This window comes from Mycteria americana, chromosome Z, assembly GCF_035582795.1.
Source record: "Mycteria americana isolate JAX WOST 10 ecotype Jacksonville Zoo and Gardens chromosome Z, USCA_MyAme_1.0, whole genome shotgun sequence".
Taxonomy (NCBI): domain Eukaryota; kingdom Metazoa; phylum Chordata; class Aves; order Ciconiiformes; family Ciconiidae; genus Mycteria; species Mycteria americana.
In genome coordinates, this window is record NC_134396.1 from 68,582,153 (window position 1) to 68,607,147 (window position 24,995).

At 42.8% G+C, this 24,995-nt stretch overlaps 1 protein-coding gene across 1 annotated transcript in view; it reads left to right on the top strand.

Annotated features, from left to right (window-relative positions):
• Positions 1 to 547: 547 nt before the first annotated feature.
• SVEP1 (sushi, von Willebrand factor type A, EGF and pentraxin domain containing 1) overlaps positions 548 to 24,995 on the top strand; it is a 133,381-nt gene continuing 108,933 nt past the window's right edge. The window contains exons 1-3 of the mRNA XM_075526166.1: positions 548 to 1,188; positions 20,347 to 20,602; positions 21,808 to 21,984. Of these exons, the coding sequence (XP_075382281.1) occupies positions 664 to 1,188; positions 20,347 to 20,602; positions 21,808 to 21,984 (958 nt within the window). The 5' untranslated portion in view covers positions 548 to 663. The remainder of the gene's footprint in view (positions 1,189 to 20,346; positions 20,603 to 21,807; positions 21,985 to 24,995) is intronic.

Sequence of the window (24,995 nt, forward strand, 5' to 3'; positions counted from 1 at the left end):
AGTGTCCCCTTGAACAAGAGACGGAGACTGTGACAGAGCCAGGAGCAGGACCAGAGCATACCCCCGTCAAACCCCCCCCAGCCACAAGCGCACCCTCCCTGCAAAACAAAGGGCTAAATTAACCACGATTAATTCAGCACGTGTCAGTGCAAGCCCTCGCTCTGTCCCTGCGAGCAGCAGCTCCAGCTCCCGCGGCGGGGGAGCAGAAAAGGCGCTCCTCGCTTTTGGGGGGGTGTTCCGCCTTTCCCCCTCTCCGGAGCCCGGCACCGCGCCGCTTCGGCTCGGCGCGTTTCCAGTGACCGCCGCCCCCGCTGCCGGGCTGGCCCCCGCCAGCCGTGTGGGACCCATCGGGGCGGGACGGGGCGGCGGGGTGCGGCGGGGAGGCGGGAAGGGAGCGGGGGGGAGAGGGGGCTCGTTACCGAAAGGCGAGGGGCCGGGGGGGAGCAGCCGAGAGGGGGGCGTGCGAGGGGCAGCGCCTCAGCCGCGGGGGAGGCCCGCGGGGGGATTAAAGGGCGCGGATACCTGCGGGGGCCGGCGGGGAGGCAGGCAGGCAGGCAGGGAGGCAGGCGGCCCCTCCGAGGAGAGAGGAGGTGGGGCGTCAGGGGGCGACCAGCCGCTCTCCTCCCGCGGCTGCCGGAGTCTCCCCGCGCCCGCCGCCCCGCGATGTGGCCCCTGGTGGCTCTCTGGTGTTGGGGGGGGCTGTCGCTGTCGCTGTCGTTGTCGCTGTCGGCGCCGCAGGGCCGGGCGGGCGTCCCGCCGGGCGCCCTCTCCCGCGCCCCCACCTTCGCCTCGCCCGCCCTGGCGGCGCCGGCGCTGCCCGACACGACGGAGAGCAAAGTGGAGAAGCTGGGCCGCGCCTTCAAGCGCCAGGTGCGGCGGCTGCGGGCGCGCAGCGGTCGGCTGGAGCTGGTCTTCCTGGTGGACGAGTCGTCGAGCGTGGGGCCGGCCAACTTCCTCAGCGAGCTGCGCTTCGTCAAGAAGCTGCTCTCCGACTTCCCCGTGGTGCCCGCGGCCACGCGCGTCGCCATCGTCACCTTCTCCTCGCGCAGCAACGTGGTGCCACGCGTGGACTACATCTCGCGGCGGCGGCCGCAGCAGCACAAGTGCGCCCTGCTGGGACGCGAGATCCCCGCCATCGCCTACCGCGGCGGCGGCACCTACACCAAGGGCGCCTTCCAGCAGGCGGCGGTGAGCCCGGCGCCGCGGGCGGGAGGACGGGGGATGGCGCCGTGCTGTGCGGTGGGCTGGGGTGCCCGGCCGTGAGGTGCGGTGAGGGGTGCGGTGGGGTGTGTGGTGAGGGGAGCGGTAGCGCCGTGAGGTGCGTGGTGGGGTGTGTGGTGAGGGGAGCGGCAGCGCCGTGAGGTGCGTGGTGGGGTGTGCGGTGAGAGATGTAGTGGTTCCGTGAGGTGCGTGGTGAGGGGTGTGGTGCTTCCGTGAGGTGCGTGGTGGGGTGTGCGGTGAGAGATGTAGTGGTTCCGTGGGGTGTGTGGTGAGGGGTGCCGTGTGCGTGTGGCTGTGAGGTGAGGCGTGTGGTGGTGCCGTGAGGTGTGTGGTGAGGTGAGGTGTGTGGTGAGGGGCGCGGTGGTGCCGTGAGGTGCGTGTGGTGGTGAGGTGCGGTGCGGTGAGGCGCGGGGTGCGCTGTGGCAAGCTCTCGGCAGTGAGGGGAGGCGCGGCGAGGCGTGTGGCGCAGTAGTGCGTGGGGTGGTGAGGCGTGATGGCTCGGTGTGCGGTGTGCTGTGCAGCGTGTGGTGTGGGAGTGTGGTTCTGCGTGCCGTGCAAGGGTGTTCAGTGTCAAGGAGTGTAGGGCTGTATGGTGGGATGTGGAACGGTGTGGTGTGGGACACAGAATAGTCTGGTCAGGGCAACTAGTTACCATCTTCCCGTGCTGTGTGTGCCTGCGGCTCCCATGTTTTCTGCTGCCCTTGCAAACAAATGTGTGAAATTCACTCTTTGAAGGAGCATGGAGCCAATGTCCCGATTTCAGAAGTGATATATATGAGTCAAGTCTGGCATCTGAAACGTCTGCCTTGTTTCTTGGCAGCGGGATTTGGGTGCCCGATAGCTGTCAGCAGTCAGAGATATCTACATACTGTCGCCAGGTGACTATTTTAATTGCCGATGACTGACAAAGGTGCCCTTAAGCTGTGTGTGCTATACCAATAAATAGAAGCATGTCCAGGAACGTTTCCAGACACTGGAACATGATCATCTGTGGTGTTAAGTTGTTATACAGTCCATGGCACAAATTTGGTCTAGGCAGCTCCTGGGCATCTGTTGGCACTTGAGCATGCAGGGGAGCTTTCCCAGGAGATGGCTCCTGGGCAACCAGTCTACTCTGAAAGCTTTTTTACAGGGCTAGACTGGGCTGCTCCTTGCCATTTGGCCTCTGTGGGCAGTAGCGTTCCCAAAGCAAGTCTAGTTTTCTGTTCTTTTTATGTCTAATTTCTGGTAGTGTCCTGTAGCTGAGCATTGGGTATACTTCTCTTGAAACATCTTACGTGCTCTCATTTGGAGTTGATGAGTGAGACTGCAAGAGGTGCATCAGTGCTGGGCATGTGAAATTGGCCAAGATTATTCTCCTCTTCACATTTGGCAGGAGAAAGCAAGACAATTGTCTAATGTGCTCAGAGTTGCACATGGAAAACCTGCTTTAGGAAAACACATGCCTGTGTTAGATCTTCCACTGTGAAGTAAGGTTTCAATATAGATCCATCCCAGGGTTGCTGTGTGAAAAAGCTCATCATACGAGTTAAAAATAACCATTACAAACAAAACATAAGCTTAAGAAATACCGTCTGTTTTCTTGATATGGAGTCTTGACTAATCATATCTTTGAAATGGAATAAACAAAAATTCCCTTCAGAAACCTACAATTTAGTTTTATAAGCCCAGCTAAACCTTGTGGCTACAACAGCATCATTTTACACTGTGGTCTCATCAGAATGTGGGAAGAAAAATATTTGCGTGGTGGCAGGGAGAATTGCGATAGAATGACAAGGTTAAATTTCGGGCTGCTTGCTGGCTCTTGGTTAAAGATACTGTACTGTGGTTTTGTTCACTACGTCTTCTTCATGTGAGACAAATTATAGCTTCAGGGAATACTCTCCTTTCTAGGGACTCTTCAGAAAATGACTGTTCTAAGTTTAAAATACTACTGTTGGAATAAATGTAGGGAAATATCTGAAGTATAACAAAATTGTTGTTTCCTCTGGACTCTTACACTGTTGTCCTTTGTTTTTAACTGTCTTTTGGTACAACCATAATTGTTTCTTCTTTCACTTTTCTAAAACATCTCTTTTTTCTTCTTACACTTTAATGTGGGATTTCTTCTGCTTCTAACCAGAATTCTCTGCTTTTTTCCCAAAACCAAAAGTGTCTGCAAAGCATGACAAACTCCCCGAAATAGTATCAGTTATGTGTTGTAGTAACAGAAAATGAAGGAAAGGGAAGTGCATTGTTAGAATAATCCCAGCACTTAAGTCGTCGTGCAGCACTCTTCATTGGTAGGTCTCAAAGTGATTAATTCAAGTCTGTGACAGTTGTACGGAAACTACGGAGGCAAAGAGATAAGTGAATTCTGCAAGGTCATCAGGCCGGTCAGTGGCTGACCTGGGAACGTCAGTGAACAGGAGCAAGATTTACTTAGCAATTACTGTCTCAGAACCTGTGGCAGCAAAACCGTTCATTTAACATAATCCTAAAAGCAGAGCTACTTAGTTTGACAAGCTGCTGCACATCCGTGTAATGTCCATCTTCTCTGAAAAAATAAGGGAGTTCTCCTTGGCACTGCAGTTTTGCATCCTCTCCAAAGGTGCTTCCCAGAGAGGTTTATTGTGGAGTTTCTGTGCTTTGTCAAAGCTGTCCATGCTTACCTTTGCCACGTGGACCACGCTTTGACATTCCTACGTGGCAGATTAAAGATAAATTCTGTGAGGTACACAGAAATATGAAGGATGTACCACAAGAGACAGCAGCAAGGGACAGCACCCTGATGAGGAAGGCTGAACTGCTATCAGTGTTGGGTTTTTCGACCCTGTTTGGGATTTCATGCCACACTTGAGCTAGCAAGTGGTCACGTTCAGCAGTCTTTCTTTTAAAGCACATGTAAACAGTCTAGGAAAGGGGAAGAAACTAAGCGCACTCATTCAAAACTCTTTGGCTTTAGCTTTTCACATAGTGAGTTGGTAGGACAGCACAAACTACATGCAGTTTATGTTAAGCATTACTTTCCATAATGCTTACTGCATTATGGAAAGCTGCAGAGCTGTTGTGACAGTGAGGAAGAACTGAAGCAGAACTGCAGAAAGTACAAACAGGTTTGAGCAAGCATTGCTGCTGATGATTAAGGAATACATCTAAAGCCCAAAGAGCTCAGTACTGTGAAGTGCTGAATTTCCCAGCTGTAGGCACCTGTATTGGAGCTTCTGATCCTGAGAGATAACCACTGCTAACAGCACCCATTGCACCTCGTGGGACGGATGTGCATTTGTGGCCAGATACATTGTGAAATAGAAACGAGGGATCGTCGTATAGTGGTGGAAGTTTAATGGTGTGTTCTTGTTTTAGGACCCAAGTCACAGTTACCTATGTGCGAGCATTGATGTGCCATCTTTACCGATGGACAGTTTAAACATCCTGAAGCTGCACTGATTGTTGTGGGCTAAAAAAGATGAAAATACAAATTATTTAAACTACTCCATGTGGCAGCCTCTTGACAAAATAATATAGCTGCTTCTAAGAAGACAGGCTTGTTTCTGTCTTCCAATGGAAGTAAAATGGGAAGTATTTCTCTTCAAAACTGAACTTGGAAGTTGTAGGTGCGCACTGCTCTTGAGCTGAAGTCAGTGGTAGCACACAGCCAGCCTTAAACAGACAAGTCAACTGTTCTAAATGACTTGGCAAAGCAGTAGCTGAGGGAGGCTTTGGGAGTTGCTCTGTGTTATTGTAATAATTGTTGCATTAAAAAGCTGGGCTTTTTGCTTTTGTAATTCATCTTTGCTCCATTGAAGTCAGTGGTGTATGTAAGTGGAAGATCTGTCACAGCACCTACTGAATCAGGTGACACATTTTCTGAATATCTGGTCTTTAAAATCTGGCTTTTGTATCTAACCTGCTCTTGAGGGAGCATGACAAATGGCCAGCCAGCATGTCAAATTCAGTGTTCTGTTGTTGTCCAATTAACAAACATGAAAAAACTGACCCTCAAAAGAATGTAAGCACATATCAATTTAGGATAAACAGTCCTAATGCTTATTTAATGCTTGTTTAAGTAAGTAATGGTGGCTTTGTTTCTTCTGTATGTCAAAAGCACGAAAGTACAAGATGCAGCATTGCCAGGATAATTGGCTTTTAATTTCAATGCATTTTCGGATTCAGAATCTCATTTTGAAATTAAAACAAAAAAATAGTTGAACCAAAGGAGATTGAATATATTGTCTTACCATGTAAGTGGTTTAAATTTTTTTATTTGAAAAAAGTAGTATCCTCTCACTGAGAAGATGAGCATTTAGAGTCATGTATGTTGTCTGTTCATCAAGAATGTGTTTATGGATTTTTATTCCTATGACTTCTGCAAAATCAGCAGCTAATAATGAGAGAGCAGCAGATTCTAGCCTATCTCTGGCATTGTGCTCTAAATATCTGATGATGGCTTAGGTCAGTTAGAGCTAGCTGACTAGTTGACAGCAGTGGGCCTCTCTAAGTTCTGATATGGCCTTGGAGTCTGTATTAAAGATTACAGTGAAAAAAAACTGAATTCAACCTGGTTTACCTCTGTGGTCACCTTTGAAATTGCAGAGCTGGTAGTTAGCAAGTACTGAGCAAATTGAGAGTGGAGTTCCTGTCAGGCGTCATTAGTGTCAGTTCTAAATCACCACTTTTAATCAGTGTAGTGTTTGTGAAAAGTACTTGTCCTGCATACTGCAGTCTTGCATAGCATTTGCTCACAAGATTAATACAGCAAGATCAGAGGCAAGATACACATCTGCACACTGTTCATTGTCTTTAGACCTAGCTTGAAATGGGGCTACCTTAAGAAGTTATTAAGTAGTTCATTTTTTCTCTGGGTTTTTAGCCAGGACAGGCAAAAAGTGCTCTGTTTAGCATCATATATGGGGCTGAGCAGGGTTAAGATTTTCTTCAGTTGAAAACCTATTCTTTGGAAATTGGTCTGTTTGTGCTCGAAATTGTGTCCTGTGTTTTGGTCTAAGCAGAAGTGTGTGATTTGGAAGTCTGGTATTTAGCAGATTAGCCATTTATTATCTTCCCTTTAACTTAAGTGTAATTTGTTTTTAAAATGCTAAAATATATACCTTACAAGAAGCACTGAAAGCATACTGCTACATACACTTTTGCCTCATCAGTTCAGCGAGGCGTCTGATGAGTTCATCAATGAGGTGCAGAAGAGAGACAGCCTGGCTTCAGGCACAGGCTGAAATGCCTCATCCTAGGAGTCTCTATCCCAGTAGAGACTACTGGTAGGGTCATCCCCATGTGCAGTGCCTCTGTATGGCAGTTCTGCGTTAGGTGTGCTGAAGCCCATTGTTCCAGTGTTTCCCTCTCCATTATGTAGGAAGCTGCAGATGCATAGGTACACTGCCTGACTCTAGACCCTGAATTAAACACCTGCTTCCTCTCCCTTATTCTCCATGTTCTTCCTTCCCCAGTATCCCTAGAAGTGATACACTTGGTAGTTATGACCAAAAAAAGGCAAAAAATACTAGTGAGTATTCTTAAAGAATTGTTTTTCATGGCTTGAAAAAGTCACTTGTCAGTTCTGTTTAACACTTTGGACTGTGCGCCCTCCCAAACCACAGTTTTTATACCTTTGAATATACTCCAACAATATGTTCATACTAGTACTAGGGATAAGTAGCAGCAATGCAAAATGTTGTATAAAAAGAGTTGTTATCAGATGGAATGGTTTACAATATTTTCATGCAAAGTTTATGGCTTACTAAAACCTGGCTCAAAGGCATTCAAGTTACGATCTATGCTTATACTTTTGCACAACTCCTGGCCAAGTAGTTTGCTCATGTAAGTTGGTGGCTCTGCAAATGGCAAATCAGCCCACAAAAGAACTTCAAGTTACAGTTCTCTTTTTGTTCTTTAATTTTTGAGATTCTCATTATGGCATATTGTTTATTGCTTGTTGCACTACTGTGAGTTTGACCAGCGGTATTCAAAGGTGGTTGTGGTTCTAGACAGCACAAGGAAGAACTTTGAAGACATGCTAAATTTAATCTAAATCATGGTCTCCATGAAAATCTTGAAGTTCTGTGGAAAGTGCATCAGGTTTTATTAGTTTCCAGTTGACTGGTTTCTGAATGTCCTTCATGAAGTTTTAAGGCTGAAATTATCATTATGGGTATAATTTGATCCCTCCTGTAACTGCATAGAGTGCTTTATGACTTCCACCTGTAAAAAGTACCTGTTGGTGATGCTGTGTAGGATATAGTTGAATGATATAGTGATGAGCTGACATTTGCTGACTTTCCCATCTGCTTTGGATAGGAGATGCTGCGTGTGCCTTTCAGAGGCAGAGAGAGTATTACAGTGTTTAAGAGACATCCCAAGGAACTGTGCAAATGGCCAGTGTATTTTAGTAATGGCATGGATTTTACTGAAGTTTTGGAAATTAGTCAGCTGAAGTCTGCTTTTCATATGTATGAAAGACTCTTTCATTTTACGACCACTTTTACATCCTTTGGAAGAAGGAGCAGGCAAGTCAAGAAGAGTACAAAGGTGTAGCGAGGTTGTGCAGGGAGAAAATTAGAAGGGCCAAAGCTGAGCTAGAGCTCAATTTGGCTACTGCCGTAAAAGACAACAAAAAATACTTCTTCAAATGTATTAGCAGCAAAAGGGGAGCTAAGGAGAATCTCCAGCCTTTATTAGATGGGGGAGGGAACACAGTGACCAAGAATGAGGAAAAGGCTGAGGTACATAATGCCTTCTTTGCCTCAGTCTTTAATAGTAAGACCAGTTGTTCTCTGGGTACCCAGCCCCCTGAGTCAGAAGACAGGGACGGGGACCAGAATGGAGCCCCCATAATCCAGGGGGAAATGGTTAGTGACCTGCTACACCACTTAGACATTCACAAGTCTATGGGGCCAGATGGGGTCCACCCGAGAGTACTGAAGGAACTGGCAGAAGTGCTCACCAAGCCCCTTTCCATCATTTACCAGCAGTCCTGGCTAACTGGGGAGGTCCCAGCTGACTGGAGATTAGCAAATGTGACACCCGTCTACAAGAAGGGCCGGAAGGAGGACCTGGGGAACTACAGGCCTGTCAGCCTGACCTTGGTACCAGGGAAGCTGATGGAGCAGATCATCTTGAGTGCCATCACACGGCATGTAGAGGATAACCAAGGGATCAAGCCCAGCCAGCATGGGTTTAGGAAAGGCAGGTCCTGCTTGACCAACCTGATCTCCTTCTATGACAAAGTGACCCGCCTAGTGGATGAGGGAAAGGCTGTGGATGTTGTCTATCTAGACTTCAGTAAAGCCTTTGACATGGTTTCCCACAGCATTCTCCTGGAGAAACTGGCTGCTCATGGCTTGGCTTGGATGGGTGTACTCTTTGCTGGGTAAAGAAATGGCTGGATGGCCGGGCCCAAAGAGTGGTGGTGAACAGAGTTAACTCCAGTTGGCGGCCGGTCACAAGTGGTGTTCCCCAGGGCTCTGTGTTGGGGCCAGTCCTGTTTAATATCTTTATCAATGATCTGGACGAAGGGATTGAGTGCACCCTCAGTGAGTTTGCAGATGACACCAAGTTGTGTGGGAGTGTTGATCTGCTTGAGGGTAGGAAAGCTCCCCAGAGGGACCTGGACAGGCTGGATCGATGGGCTGGGGCCAATTGTATGAGGTTCAACAAGGCCAAGTGGAAGGTCCTGCACTTGGGCCACAGCAACCCCATGCAACGCTACAGGCTTGGGGAAGAGTGGCTGGAAAGCTGCCCAGCAGAGAAGGACCTGGGGGTGTTGGTTGACAGCCAGCTGAATATGAGCAAATAGTGTGGCCAGCAGGACTAGGGAAGTGATCCTGCCCTTGTACTCAGCACGAGTGAGGCCGCACCTCGAATACTGTGTTCAGTTTTGGGCCCCCCACTACAAGAGAGACATTGAGGGGCTGGAGCGTGTCCAGAGAAGGGCAACGAAGCTGGTGAAGGGTCTGGAGCACAAGTCTGATGAGGAGCAGCTGGGGGAACTGGAGTTGTTTAGCCTGGAGAAAAGGAGGCTGAGGGGAGACCTTAGCGCTCTCTACAAAGAGCTGAAAGGAGGTTGTAGAGAGGTGGGGGTCGGTCCCTTCTCCCAGGTAACAAGTGATAGGACGAGAGGAAATGGCCTCAGGTTGCACCAGGGGAGGTTTAAACGGATATTAGGAAATTTTACTTCATGGAAAGGGTTATCAAGCACTGGAACAGGCTGCCCAGTGAAGTGGTTGAGTCGCCATCCCTGGAAGCATTTAAAAGACGTTTGGATGAGGTGCTTAGGGACATGGTGTAGTGGTGGTCTTGGTAGTGTTAGGTTTACAGTTGGACTCGATGATCTTAAAGGTCTTTTCCAACTTACACGATTCTGTGATTCTGTGATTTTGATCCATTCCACCAGCATTAATGTATGCTAGCCTTGCTGATGTTCTCGAGTTGTTGTTATGTGCTAAGCATAAAAAGACAAAGGCAAAGAACTATAACTTTCTGGAAAAAAGAGGACAACCATAGGAGAACGTACTCCTTTTGGCACAAAGAAGGATGTTCTGTGTCTCGCATTGCTGAGTTGGGCACTACCAGCAAGGAAACTCATATTACTGGGTAGTTGTTCCTTGTCTTGCCATCATGTACCTTTCTCGGTCCATTTCCTTGGGCTGCAAGAAGCTGGTCTAATCCTAAGCCTTACAAGGTCATATGGTCAGAGCACATCTGACATCTTCATAACTTCTAGCTCTGAGAGCTCATATCATGTTCCTGCCTCGAAGCATCTGCACTGCACAGTGTGCAGCAGCCTCTCTGACCTGTGTTCTGTCAACCAGCCACATGTGAAGTAAGGAGGAGAGGAGGTTTGGGGATGCAAAGAGAGAGAGGTGTGCCAGCGTCCACTGTGTTGCGTATCTGCCAAGACAGGCCTCCCTTCGAAGGCACACTCTTTATTTACAGCATAGTACCACAAAGACTTTAGCCGTTTCCCAGTGTAATGTACAGAGGCAGAGGAAGGGTGAGGAACATGAGACATTGCTGCAGGAATTAACACAAATCTCACTGATACAACAGCACAATGAATGAAACCTTTCATCACTATGGTATCTGGATGATGTTTTTGTAAATGTTTCAGGAATAGAGAGTACTTTTCCTGAGAAAACCATTTTTTGTCCTCTTGTCTCAGAGCCTTTGCTAGAGGGGTCTGACAGTAAGTACCTTCTGATCCCTGATCCTTTAGAATTAGCACCTTCACAGAGAAATCAGTCTTACCATGTGCTTTGCTCCAGAGATACAAAGACAAACCAGAAAAGCTGCTGAGCCATTTGTTCCGAGAGTAGGAAATGAATTCCAGGCATTAAAATTTTGAAGAAGTCAGGACAAAAGAAGTTGGTTTCTTTTTAATTCATTTCCTAGACTTACAAGAGGCCTTTCCAGCAAAATACATCATATTTAGCAGTATTTCCTGACACGAACCTCAGCATTAATATTCTGTATGTAATATATTTTGCATGTTCTGTGACACATTTTTAGCCTTTGTCCTACAGTTCCACTTGTTACTGGAATTTGAAAGTTAGGTTTTGCAGGTGGGGCAGAATGTTTGTGGTGCTCAGAATTTTCTGACTGTCCTAGGTGCAGAAATTAAAAGCACTATCACCTTTAGCAACAGGTAGGCTCTTCAGGTGACCAGGACCCTGTTCAAATCTTTGAACTACCTACTTCTCTGTGATGTTAACACAATTCAAAACAAAAGCTCCTGATAAAAGTATGATGTTTCCTCTGGTTCAGGGTCTCTCTGGTAACGTCAGCCAGGAAGGTGAAGAACCTCCTTGAATCTGACAGGCAGCCTGTAAAAAGCTGTAGCATCCAGAGCTGTGGTGCTATGCTGAGCATATGTAGTATAAACAGTGAAGCAGGGAGTCCAATTGTCTGTCTTATTTCTCTCCCAAACACTCCCCCACACGCAGTTGGGCTGGGACAGCTCTTATCAGTGATAACTGTGTGTTCATGTTGCTCAATTCTGGCAGCCCTGGAGCAAAAGAAGATATTCAGAAGATAATTGGGCAGTGCAGCTGGCAGTAGATGGGCCAGGTCATGAATTGTGTTTGTCCTTTTGGAATTAATTATTCTGTTTAGCTTTTTTTCCTGCTTTTTTAAAGTAATGAATGTTTAAAACAAACACAAAAGAAACAAATATTTGGCAGATGCACTAGTCAATAGTGGTGTGAATGCTTGGTCTGAAAATAACATGAGGATTAATTATGTATTCAGTAAAATATTTTTGAGTCCCTTTTTTATTACTAGCAAAAGACCAGAGCAGTACTAGAGAAATCAAGTAACATCTTGGTTATATTAATGATGGAAAACACAAAGAAGACTAGGATTTTTCATTTTTCAAATTAAACTGAGATCTGTAAGATGATATTTTGAATATAGCACACAGCATAGCAGCATGTAAGGCCTCCAGCAACTTTTTGAAGTCCTGATAAATGTGTTGTTAAAAGGTTGTACAGCACCAAGAGCTGAGGAAATGGGTATGTACATAATGTGCCTTGTCTTTTAATGTCCCATTTAGAACCCCTCAGAATGATAAAAGATGAAGGATATGTATGTTGTTTCCTGGAAACTAGGTGCATTCTGTTCATTCTAATTCAGAGCTCAAAACTGCAAGCCACCCAATTTCAAGTCACTAGATCCAACAGTCCTAGCATTTGTGTGAAACAACTGTGTAGGTCAAAATTTTGTGTAGTAGCTCCTGTCACTGCAAAGGCAGTGGTGGTTTTGGGTTTGGGTTTTTGGGGTTTTTTTTTTTTGGATAGTGGGAGAAAGAAACGGTCTTTATGCAGTGTGAAGATGATTGTTTTAGACTTGGAGTGCATAGCTTTGCTCTCTGAGGTAAGAATGGTTTACTCATTTTTCAGACTGTATAAAAAGCACGAAATGGCACTTTTTAACTGTGCAACAGTACTTAAAGAGTTGAAAATGTAACACAGGCATTACAGGCAGAATCCATGTTGTAGAAAAAGGGAAAAAGGCCAGGTTAATAATAAATGCTGAGAACTGGAAGTCAAATAAGTTCATCCCATTTCACAAAACCACAGAATCACTGAATTGTTGTGGTTGGAGGGGACCTCTGGAGACCATCTAGTCCAACTCCCCTGCTCAAAGTGGGGTCTACATGATCACGTTGCTCAGGACTGTGTCCGGTTGGGTTTTGAATATCTCCAGGGATGGAGATCCCACAACCTTTCTGGCAAACCTGTTTCAATGGTTGATCACCCTGTTAGTAAAAATGTTGTTTCCTCTGCTTAAGTGGAATTTCCTGTATTTCTGTTTGTGCCTCTTGCCTCATGCTACCAGTTAGAAGAGTCTGGATCTATCGTGTCTACTCCCCGCCTTATTAAGTTTTTACATACATGGATAAGTGGACCTCAAGCCTTCTTTTCTCCAGGCTGAACAATACTAGATCTGTCAGTCTTTCCTCAGATGACATGTCCCTACATTTCCTGGCCATGAGTGTGCCTGGCTTTTTTACCTGTGTGCTTTGATCCATGGAGTGAAGATGTCTGACTCCGTTGTCAAACTTATGCAGGTCATACCTGCCAGTTACTTAGGATGCTTGGAAGGTAAGTGTTGTGGCTAAGCAAAAAAATAATATAGTAGGATTCTTGCACTTTGTAACTGACAAGAGGCTGGAAAGTTCTTTCTCAATTATGCAAAAACCACATGTAAGTTTGAAAAGGATAAAAGACAAGTGGAAGATGACTACCTGCAGGGAGGGTGACACTGTGGAAAGAAAAGATGAAGGTTGAAGATAGAGGGGATGAGAAGGATAGGAAAGATGGAAAGTTACATGCATAGATTAAGGACGTGATTTTGATGACCCACCCATTGTTGCATAAATTAACCATGAGAAAATAGTTGGTAGAGCTAATACATTATTTAACTCAAGTGAAAGTCATTGAAATACAGGAGTAGACCAGCATGACATCACTGTATTTTAAATAACCTTTTTTTTCCTGTTTTTTTAAATTTATTTTCAGTCGTTATCTTCAACAGCCTATTACACGTAGCACTATTTAAATATACAGATTAATCCCATAGATATGTCTTTTCCTTGAATTATGAGTGCAGTTCCTGCGAGGGAAATATTCAAGGAAAGCTTTTATATTAGTTAATTTCTTCTATATAGGTAATAGCTAATTCTTTAGAGCTTGTGTAGCAGTGCAGAAGAAAGTGGTGAAACGTAACAATTGGAAACCAAAACCTCTAACTGTGGAATATCTTTTAGTTCCTCTCCTGAACAGGGCAACGAAACCTAAAGAGGCGATAAGATTTATTTCAGTGGAGCAGTGAAAGTAGCAGTGTTCAGCAACCAAAAGAAAATGTGGTGGTGAAATCAGACCTTTGCTGTTTTAGAGAGGGGACTGAGGAGGTATAGCCAGCTCTTTTATGTAGAGGAATAACATTTGTATGATGATTAAGGGGAACAGTATTTGTCACCCCCCAGCTTTGCGAGATGACCAACTTCCATAGGATTCCTCAGGATTCAGTGATAAGATGCCTCAACTCCACCAAAAGCTGTGGTTGATCCCAGTACTGATCTTTTTTTTTTCTTTCCAGAATATTTATTTACATAAAATTTCCAGATTTGGACTTTTACCTGCAGGAAGGATGAAAGCAAAGGAACCTTGAAACAAAGGGTGAGCTTCACAAAAGGATTTAGCATAGCCATGTCCCTTCGTGAATGACATGCAGATCCGCTTCTGAAGCCATCCATGAGAAATTAAGACATCCTGTTTTAATATTCTGCTGAATATATAGATCAAATCTATGCAGTGTTTTTTGTAATAAAGTGTATTTTATTCATTTTAATATAAGTTTAATAGTGTGCTAAAGTTAAGTGTTAAAGTATTACAGTTAAGTGTATTAAATAATGTATTATATATAGTTATATTAATTCTGTAATATTATAAAATGGCAATTATTTCTTTTATAGTGAATAAGTCATCCTCTGGGAAGAAGAATCGTTTTGTTGTATTCAGAGCTCATCCCATAGTGTGTAGATTTTATGTAATTCCTAGGGTGAAAACAAATTCAGTGTAAGTGGTCTACTGGTATAGCAGAGCTGAATGGCTCAGTTCGTAAAATGGCTAAGGCTTAGTTTGTAAAGCAAGACAGATTAACCCATTTCAGTTTGTTTCCCTTTAGACAGATATATTAATAGCCAATTCTGTATGACCAAAACCTTCTGTAAAAGCAAAACACTGAGTAAGGACAGAGATGAGGCCCAAGATCAAATGTTTACGGATTAGATGCAGAACACATAATCGAGGCAGTAACAAAGAACCTTTAATGACATCATTGCTGTGGCTGTCAAATGGCTGAAGAAGTCTTTGGTCTTGGACTCTACTCATCCCCTAATTTTGTATTACAAACTCTGTATTAATATTAAAACCACAGAAGTTAGAGGTTTAGCTGTTTTTGTGACTGTACTGATAGGATTTCTTTTTGCCTTACAGTAGTGAATTTCTAGAGGAGGATTTTGTACAAGAACTTTTTATTGCACAAGACTTCATTTTTTAATTCTAAAGACTGTTATTGGCACAAAGAAAATGGCGAGTCTGCCAGATATTTGTACACACTAAACAGAGACTGAATACAATACAGATGGTAATAACTTTTTGCTAATGTGAAAAGAATGTTTTATTTAAGATCTGGAAGGATTACTGAAACTGACTGATCTATCACTCCTGTGAAAGACGTGTAGACAAGAAAATCGGTACTAAAATGGTCAAAGACGAGGTGTTTCTAGTGGCCCCATGCATTTCTTTTGCAATTAACAAGAGCATTAATTGTTGTGTTTTGCTTGTACTTATCCCTTATTATTAATTTATAGTAGTGACCAAAGGGGCTGTGTTCTCAATTGAACAGGTCATTCAGCACCTTATTTTGAGTTATGGCTGGTGCTCAGTTTCATTTGATGGTAAAATCAGAAGCAGATGTGGATATTCATAACAAAGAAACAGGTTCTCAAGATCCTTTTAACTTCTGAGTACTGTTTAGTGGGCTTTTAAGCTTGATTTATTGAAGAACCTGATAATTTATGAAAGGACTGCAGAGCCTTGTCATGAAAAAAAGTCATCTTTATGTAGATAAAGCCCATGAAGTTGGTGGGGACTGGTTAAATACATGGAACTACCTCTGTATGTGCTTACAAGTTTAGGAGTTAAGTGAACAGCCATTTAAAATATATGAAATTTCTGTTGGGAACAAAACGGCTTTCAAAACTGCTTTCTGGAGAGGGAAGGAGAGACGTGTCTCAGAATAGAGGAGTGTGAGTCAGGGTTAAAGGAAACAAAAATGATGTGAAATTCCACACAAATACCGGAGAGAAGAGGCAGAGCAATGCAGACTGTTACTTGGATTGTCAGCAGCTCTGGATGGTGGCCTGTCCCTTATGTCACTGTCCTTTCACAGAAAGGAACATAACACTAACTGGACAACCAGACATGTACAGATGATTTAAAAATAGACTTATGTCTCTTTTTTTTTTCCCCCTCAAATGCTGAATGTTTCTTTCTTTTCCTTGTTCTTTTCCTCTGCTGTTATGCAGCAGGGATTCTGTGTCTAGAGTTACAGCTGCAAGACATGAGGGCCAAGCTGTGCAGTGACTTTGTTTTGTTTTGATTTCTAGGGGCAGTATGTAGCAATCCTATCTGTTCGTCTGTCTGTTTCTCTACTCAAATCCGCTGGTGCCTGAATATTCAAGTCCGTCAGGGAGCAGGAAGACTGCTTCCGTGCTCTCTTACCTGTTAGCTCAGTTTGTGTCTGTGTGTGACAGAAGTGCTGCCCCGAAGAGGAAGTTGCACTTCGGATGCAGAGGACAGAAAAGCTGTTGACTGCTTGCCTTATCTCAGGGTCAAGTAGCTAAGGGATATTTACCCCTCAGAAACGGTCTTTTCCTGACGCTTCCCACTTACTGTAACTGACGACCCCCATTTTTTAAGAAGGCTTGGTAAGCTATTGTTCACGGGACCTACAGCCAGGGAACCTTTCTTGATCACACGGAAAGACGTGGAGGATTTGTGTACTCTGCACAGCAGCTTCAGAGGGCATTGGTGGCAGTCTAGTTTTGTAGAGCAGAGATCCCTGCTAATTTACTAATCAGAGTTAAATACTCCTTTCTGAGATCCGTGGTGTCCTGGCTAGACTGCTGGGGCTCAAGCTAGTTTGTTCATTGGCCATACAGACATGTCCCTGTATTTAGGGAAAATACAGAAGTTTGATTGCTACGTATTGTATCACTTGCTGAAAAACTAGAGCAATCTGTAATGCCGTCCACTACCTTCATCTGCAAAGTTTGTGCAGCTTTGTACTATGCACAGAGGGAAACAGTACTGAAAGGATATTACTGAAATTGCAAAGCCATGTCCTGCCAAAATTAAGCTTTGTTCCCCCTTCTGTACGTGTTTTGACATAATCGCGAGTTGAAATCGTATTCTGCTAGAGCAAGCTTCATGCAGGTGGGGTCTTCAGAGAATTGCACTGGCAATCTCCATTATGCCTCTTAACCCTGCGCAAGTTCTGGTTCTGCCTCAGTTACACAAGTTCCACAACTTGCATGTGTTTGGGGCCTATTTTTCCACCTTTGTTATAAATGTGATTTGCAGATTGAAAGTTCCTTCTGCAAAGCTCAGAGATGCTACAGTTGCAAAAAACAAATAAGTATGCATGGAACATATGTTTTTCCTCATCTTGTTTTTTGAAATAAAAGCCATTTTCACTGAAACAGCTTGAGACAAACATCCTGAGTGGAAAATTTCAGCCTGAATACTTAAGAAGTTGGATAGAAGTTTAAGTTGCTTACATTCTATTTTAAAATAGCACAGTTAATGCTAAATATGTTACTTTTATGTATTAATCATAAATAGCACCACCCTCTCTGCTTGCAGTGCCACTTGTCTTAGAGCATCCATTTCAGAATGCATTTTGAAATGAGGCATTTGTATTTTCCTACTATCTTGCCTTGTCTTTATCTTCCTGGTTCTTTTCATTCTAGTTTTCCATTTCATTCTGGTTTTTCACTTCATTCTGGTTTTCTGCTTACGACTTAAGCAACATGAGGAACAATAGGTTTGGTTTGTGAAGGGTATTTGTGTCTGCAAGAGAACTTGTTTTCACTCCCTTTGGGTTTTGCATACAAGTAATAATAAAACCAAGCTCAACAGCAACACATTGCTTGGCAGTCTTTCAGACCATGGTGCCAATGGTGTGTGCTTTGATTTATGGTGTGTGTGCTTGTTTTTGTTTAGTATCTACCCGAAATCAATGAATTGCCAACGCAAAATCAAATTGTCCTGAAATGTGGCCTGGCTCACTGAGAAAGGTTACAAAATCTCTGCAGGTTCTTTGGACTGGCCTAACTTGTAAGTTTTTGATTGAGCTGAAAGCCAGACAATTTTACTTTATAAGTCTTAGTTTAAGATTTTGTAATAAAACTACTCAACTCAGTTTATCTCTGTTTTTGGAATTTGTGTTTGTTAAGGGTGGCTTAAATACATTTACTACTCATCATACAAAGACATGATTTTTGGAGTATTATTTGAAGGTCTATCAAATGTGGTCTGTTGTATTGATTGTAGCATGGTACAATCTATTATTGAAGTAAACATGGTAGTAATTTGCATGCTACCAAGTTGAAAGTCTGCATCTAATTCCTTCTACGCAAGTTCACAGAGGAACTTCACAGAGGAAGAAGAAAATACACCTTCACAATCCCCTGCTTTAGGGCTGCAGACAGCAACTGGCCACCAAGAGCAGATTGGTGGTGGTCCAGTGTTTACTCACACCCCGACAGACTGTGGCTAATTATGGGAGTGGTAACTCCATAGGGTGGTTTCTAGTCCATAGCAGGTTAACATCGCATTTTTGCAGGTGCTCTGTCTGTCATCCAAGAACAAATGTACTCGGAGAGTAATTAGCACTAGCCCACTGTCAGACTGGAAGGTTGAAATGGCCAGAAATCTGTGGGGCATGTCCTCACTGAGGCACTGCTGAGTATTGCTACAAATGTTTCATGTGAAGTATTAGAAGGAATCATCCTTAAATCTGTAGATGGCAGCAGGGTGGAAGGGACTATGGGCAGGTTTTGAGGTCATGACGGACAAGCTAAAGTGATCTTGGCAAACTGTTGTAAGGGAGAAAAGCACAATTTAACAGGGACAAATGGGGAATGCTGTGCTGGGGTTAAAATAACCCACAATCCAAATGCTTGTTGGGAGGAGACTAACAATAAATTATAAGTGGGCCTTTTAATTTAGTGGATCAAAACATAAGATGACATTAAAATATGTTAGATCATATTTGTTACCTCAGACTTGCAAGAAAAACAAAAATGTATCACCAACAGAAAAGCAGTCACCATGGTGGGAGATACAGATAGAAGGATTTGGATCTCTTAGGAGCAAGCAGTTTGCACACAATAAAGAGAACTGAGTGTTCTTTTAGTCACTTATTTCTCTTTTTTCAACTGATTACCTGGTTAAACTTGATAACTGTTGTGTGTGACTTGACATTTAATCCTTGAATGCATGATGCCATAGGAAATGCTAATGATTGTTGTCACGCTTTGGGTTTTGTTTTCCACGCATAAAATTACAGTTTTAAGGACTACTTGTTTTCTACAGCTTTCTAGTGCAGTTGTGCTGGTAGTGATTCAGTAGCTGACTGTAGGAGGCATGCTGAGGGTGCACTTAGGGAAGCAAGTCATCCTGCGCCTGGTCACTCTTTTGAAGCTTCTTTAATAGGAGATATACCCAAATTCTTTGCTTTTTATTTATAATTTACTAGCCTGGCAATAAGTAAGAACTTTTTTCTAACTAATCCCATGTTCTCATCTGTTTCTAAAGCCTGTTAAACTTGCTTTCATAGAGGGAGATTTATGAAGCCTCATCGGGCACAGCTATATTTTTGCATTGCACATCAGATATCTGACATGCTTTTTTTTTAAGACTGCTGTTCTGACAGAATCTCTTCCATCTCACTACCTTTTCCTTCATACCCATGCACATGTATGTACCTGCTCTGTGGCATGTTCTCTGTCTATGCATACACTATTAAATTTCTTGTGGGCTTACTGGGTAAATAACTCTTCCCCATCTGCCTTATATGGGAAGAGAATGACACGGAGTTTTGTTTCCCAGAAGTTTGGTAGATTTCACCTTTTAGATGAGGAAATGGTAGCAGGAAGGTGGGAAAGAACATGTGGAAATACAAAATTCATGGGCCTGTGGCCAGATAATCACAGTGGAAGCTTTAACCGCTCATAGATTCCTCGTATAAAAGATTGATACTGTGTGTGAGAGCTGTTTGCAACATTTCTATCTGTGGTTTTGACTGATTCTTCACCTTTTGTTGATCTGTCAGTCCCTACAATTTTTCCAATAGATCTGTGGGGTTTTTTGAGCAAAATAATCCCTAATAAAATATTTTTTGTTCTTAGTTACCCCTTACAAACTGTAGAGGAATTGTCCATAAATTACATAAGGAAAGCCATGATAATGAGAGTGGGTGTGCCACGATTTGCAGCACATTTGCAGCACATTTTCATGGTGGGCTTTGATGAGTTTTCACCTACCCGAGTGGTCAAGCAAGTTTGGAACCAAATGGCATTCATGTGCTGAATGGAAAAACAACATGGACCAAACTGGCAGCTGATACGCATCCACATCACTCCTATGGCACTGAGACAGTTGGCAGCATCTGAATTTTGGTCTCATGGGTCTTGCACTAGATTTTCAGTGTTTGTATTACCTATTCAAACTGCAGTCTGAACGAAGTTGCTAAAGCACTGGTCAGGATCATTGCTGTCTGACACATGGGTGACTTAGTGTGAAAAGTGTCTCATTTCAGATCGTGTCATGATTTCTGTGATTGTGCAGACTGTGACCATCTGAAGTGTGACTGAGTGGTTGGCCTTGTCTAACCACAGGCTCTACTTGCAGATGGTTGATCTTCGTTATAGTGAGTGGTCTTGCAAGGACTTAATCTAGCTGTATAATTCAAATAAAAGGAGCCACATCATGGAGGAAGTAGTGTACAGATCAACCACTACTATCCCTTTGCTGAGGTGTGCAATTTCATTTTCTCTTCCAGCAAATATTACGGCACGCCCGTGGAAATGCCACAAAGGTGATATTTCTCATTACTGATGGATATTCCAATGGGGGAGACCCAAGGCCCATTGCAGCATCCCTGCGTGAATTTGGAGTGGAGATCTTCACCTTCGGGATATGGCAGGGGAATATCCGAGAACTGAATGACATGGCATCCCATCCAAAAGAAGATCACTGTTACCTTCTTCACAGTTTTACTGAGTTTGAAGCTCTGGCACGCAGGGCTCTTCATGAAGGTATTAATGTACTAACCTCAGAAATCTACCAAGAGCAGAGAGGTCTGAATAGAAAAATCTCCAGTACTGTCTTGTAATTACATTTCATGTAGTGTTGATTCCTTTTTTTTGTTTGTTTCCCTCTTGCTTTCTAGCAGAGGTGTTCATTCCTCACGTAAAAGGATAAACTGTTTGTTTGACTAACTCATCATCAACAAATGTGAGCCAAATTCTCCTCCTTGGTACATAGATACTTACCTCCATTCAACTCTTCATTTTGTCCACAAAGAACAGACCATGGTCTTGGCCCAGTGTTACTTTTGCTTGAATAGATGAACCTTGTAGTCAGATACATGGTTGTCCAAAAGAGGCACCTAGTAGACACCTTAGGACTAGTCTTAATACCTGGTATTTTACACAGCAACAAAAGCTAGCCTGTTCAGAACTGATTTAGATCTCTGTGTATAAGGGTGAATAAGATTTATATTTATGACCTTATATGTCCAGTAAAACTATAAAGAGCAAGGGGTGGAAAGAGAGTTTGGACTGTGGTTTTATCCTTTTTCAATCTACTGTATTCTAAAAAAAAAGTTCTTCCTGAAAAATAGAGTAAGTTTAGAATAGCAAGTGAGAACACATGGCTAGACTTTCATTTGTAAGCCAGTGCTGCTTGACTGAAGCTTAGAACATGCATCAAACTAGCCATTAGCATTTATTTGCTACGTTTAATTTTTAAAAGCATGCTACTTTTACATAAGTAGTGGGCTTTACTGCCATTCTGTTTGTTCCAGGTAAGGTTTAATTGGTCTATGTGAATGTGCCAAGGGAAAGATTTTTTTTTTAATATGACCAGCTGGTTATACATGCCATGACCAAATGCTCTCCTGATGCCAAAGATGGCATCCACCAAAGCCGGGGAAAGCTGTCTCAGCAGCTTCTGTTGGGAGTGGGACTGCATTCTGGCAGTGTTAGACTCAAATGAAGCCAAATGAGAAAATTTGAGGATCTTTGCACCGTGGTTTTCAATGAGCCTTTTTCCAGAATAAGAACACTGATTTTTTTGTTTTTAACATTTTGAGTGTGGCAAGGCTCTGCTTCATGCTGCCATTGCTACTGCTTAGAACTGGAACCTAGGGTTTTTAAGAAACATTTCACTAATGACATAATGTGAGGCTGCGGGGGGACTTCTGTTTGGATTTTTTGTTAATAAATTGATACTGTTTCAGACCTGCCCTCTGGCAGCTATATCCAAGAAGATATATCGCATTGTTCCTATCTCTGTGAGGCAAATGAAAACTGCTGCGACATCATGGCAAGCTGTAAATGCGGCACTCACACTGGCCAGTTTGAGTGCATCTGTGAAAAAGGATACTATGGGAAAGGACTACAACATGAATGCACAGGTGAGTCTTCTGTCTCAGTGCTTGGGTTTCTCTGTATGCCCTGAATACATGGCTAATCTAGTTGAGAGCAAAAAGCTTTGTTTGGGATTATGGCTGTGAACCTGGATCAGAATGCATTTGAGGCTGTTGGACAACTCTCTCTGGCTGAACGCGTAGAATAGCTCTAGCACTCAAACTCACCTCGTACCGTGTCTCCAGCAACAGCCCAAAGAGATGCACAGGAAAGAGGTAACAATAGGACAAACATTCTGGCACAGTAAAACTTTCCTAAAACACAGCTCACCAACAATTTGTGACTAGAGTTTACTGAGTCTTAGGTAATGTCTTTTGCAGTCAAGTGCTCTTAGTAAATTTTTCCTTCATTAATTTTGCTGATCACTTTTTGAATTTTCATAAACTTTCCTGTTTGGGGAGGGGCTGTATATGTGGATCTTTGCAGGATAAATCCTTGGCGAAACTTACAGTCAATTAAATGTTCTTTAATTCTCTCATGTTAACGTTCAGTTACTAAAGAGGAAGAAGGCATTTGAGTCATTAAACAGAAATTTGTCATCACATTTTGCTAAGATTGTTGATGTTACTGCTTTTTGGACAGGTCGTTTTACTAGTATGCATTCGAACTCTATAGTTGAAATAACAACAATTTACAGATGTTTATTGTCAGAGAACGTATGCAGATTTTATCCAACTCCATTGATTTTTCTAGGACAAAAGTTTCAAAATTGTCAGAGCATATCTGAACTTTGTTATATTTGTATTGTGAGCTGGACAAAAGGAGTACTTATAATCAAACATTTCTCAACTAGAAACAAAATACAGTATTAGTATTGATATTGTTTGTATTCTCATATTCTCACTTATATTCTGCGTATCACAGTTCTCATGAGATGTTTCCTCATGAGATGTGAACTAAGTGTGGTGGATATATGGATCATGGTTGTATTGCTGTTTATGAGGGCCATGCTGCTTTTTTAAATGTGATTTTCATTACATATAGAGAGTCTCTTGATGTAACTTGTAAGAGTTGGTAGTTCTGTTCAGAGAATAGACACAGGCAGGTTTGTGACTAGAAGCTAAAGAATTCCTTCAGGGGAAGGTTTAATGGAGACTGTGATGGCTGTATGCCTGCACGAGCAGGATTATGAGGATACATTGAGGGATCCAAACTATACATAAGCCCATGATGGAGGATAGGTGTCTGTCACCAGTGCAAGAATGGACTGAGATACCCCAGTGTTTGTGTTGGGAAGTTGATGAGTTGTATTATACGCCCTGCCAGTTAGCACCTTGTAATTCACCTTGTGCCTCTGGAGCATCTTTCTTTTGTTCTGTATTACGAAAAGTAGGTAAGCAGGAATTCATTGGGTTTTGAGTGCAGCATGAGTAGAGGAATGTAGATAAGAGTCAATGTCAGCACTGGCATATTGGATCAGAATCCTATTTGATGTAAGTGGGTGCAGCTTCCTTGTGTGCTCAATTAACTCTAAATGAAGATACACTATTCCATTTTCCTTATTTTCAGTTGTAGTTCTAAATTGTTTTCAGACAAAATCAAATTTTCATCTTAATTTTTTCTTTTGTAATTCAAGTCAATTTCCTCCACCTTGAGTGCCCTAGTAACCTATTGAACAAAGTAAACACAGCATTTCTGCCTCTATCAATAGCTTGTATCATTAAATATTGTTTTGGGTTATTCCTAAAGATAGCAGGCCTATCATTTTAGAGTTACCCTTTTTAATGAAAGGATCTTTTGATGGGGTGAGCATACCTTTTGAGTGCCACCAAAAATGATAAAAGTCTTATTTCTTTAAATGGGTACTTCACAGCTGCAGAGGAAAGTTTCATTTTGGCATCATCAGCAGGTGCTTCTAAAATAAGTTTTTAAAAGGTGTTGGTATTAGATACAGTGCAAATAAACTGATGATTGCAGCCATCTGCTGTATATATGAAGGTAATTGAAGATGCATACATATATTTTAGGGAGAATTTGACCTGGGTGACTCAAGCCTGTTCTCTAAAATATGTCTGCGCTGCTCAACTATTGTATTCTTCTTTAAGATGGACAGAAACGAAAGGCAACATGTGTTCTCTAAAGGAAAAACAGCATATTTTGAAATCTTTTATTCTGAAAAGGATTCCAACCTCTTTTTTTAAACGTTTCCCAGCTGAGCATAGCTGTGGATTTGTAAAGCATAAGGAATCTTAAGAATGCATCTTAACTTTTCTTCACTGTATAATGTGCAGGGGGACTTTTGGCAAGTTTGCAGTGACAGGACTTACATTTTAATTGGACTACTTTTAGCTTTTGATTGGTTAAACTTGCAGATACTCTACTAGCCTGTGTTTACTTAATACACTAAAGCTTTTATTAGAGAGATTTCATTAAGACTGGAGATTGTTCTTCTGCAACATATATGTTCCTTTTCCTATTTTAGTTCTTTTCTGTGGTTGTTTTCTGTATGGTCTTGTGCTTATCCATTATACCACCTTACTGTTGTTTATGGTTTTAAATGTGAGGTGTCAGAATAACTATGTAAAAATTGTAAAAGTTCTTTATTTTCCTAATTACCTGAAAACACTCTGTAGAAAGCTTCCATTAAAGAAAATAGGAGCTGCATGCTTTGTGCTGAAAAGCAGAAACTGGCTTCAGTGTCCCCCTCCTGTTCTTTGTAATATTATTGATGATGTGCCACAGAAAGAAGAACAGACTGACTGTTCTCTACTTTAAAAAGCAAACCAAACAAAAGCTTCTTGGCCCACACTAGCAGCCTCATGCAGGCAGAGACATCTGTGACAATTGTGACAAAGGAAGGGAGAAAGAGGAAGAACAGAGGCAGTGTCATAACCAGTCCCAAGTATTGCAGAGTACATAAACACCTCCTCTTCAATAATGCTTCACTTTTTTTTCTCCTTCATTTCCTTGATCACAAATGTTGACTTTCAAACTGGAGACAAACAAACAAAAATAGAGGTCAGCAAAAATGAATCTGTGATTTCCACTATCTATGATA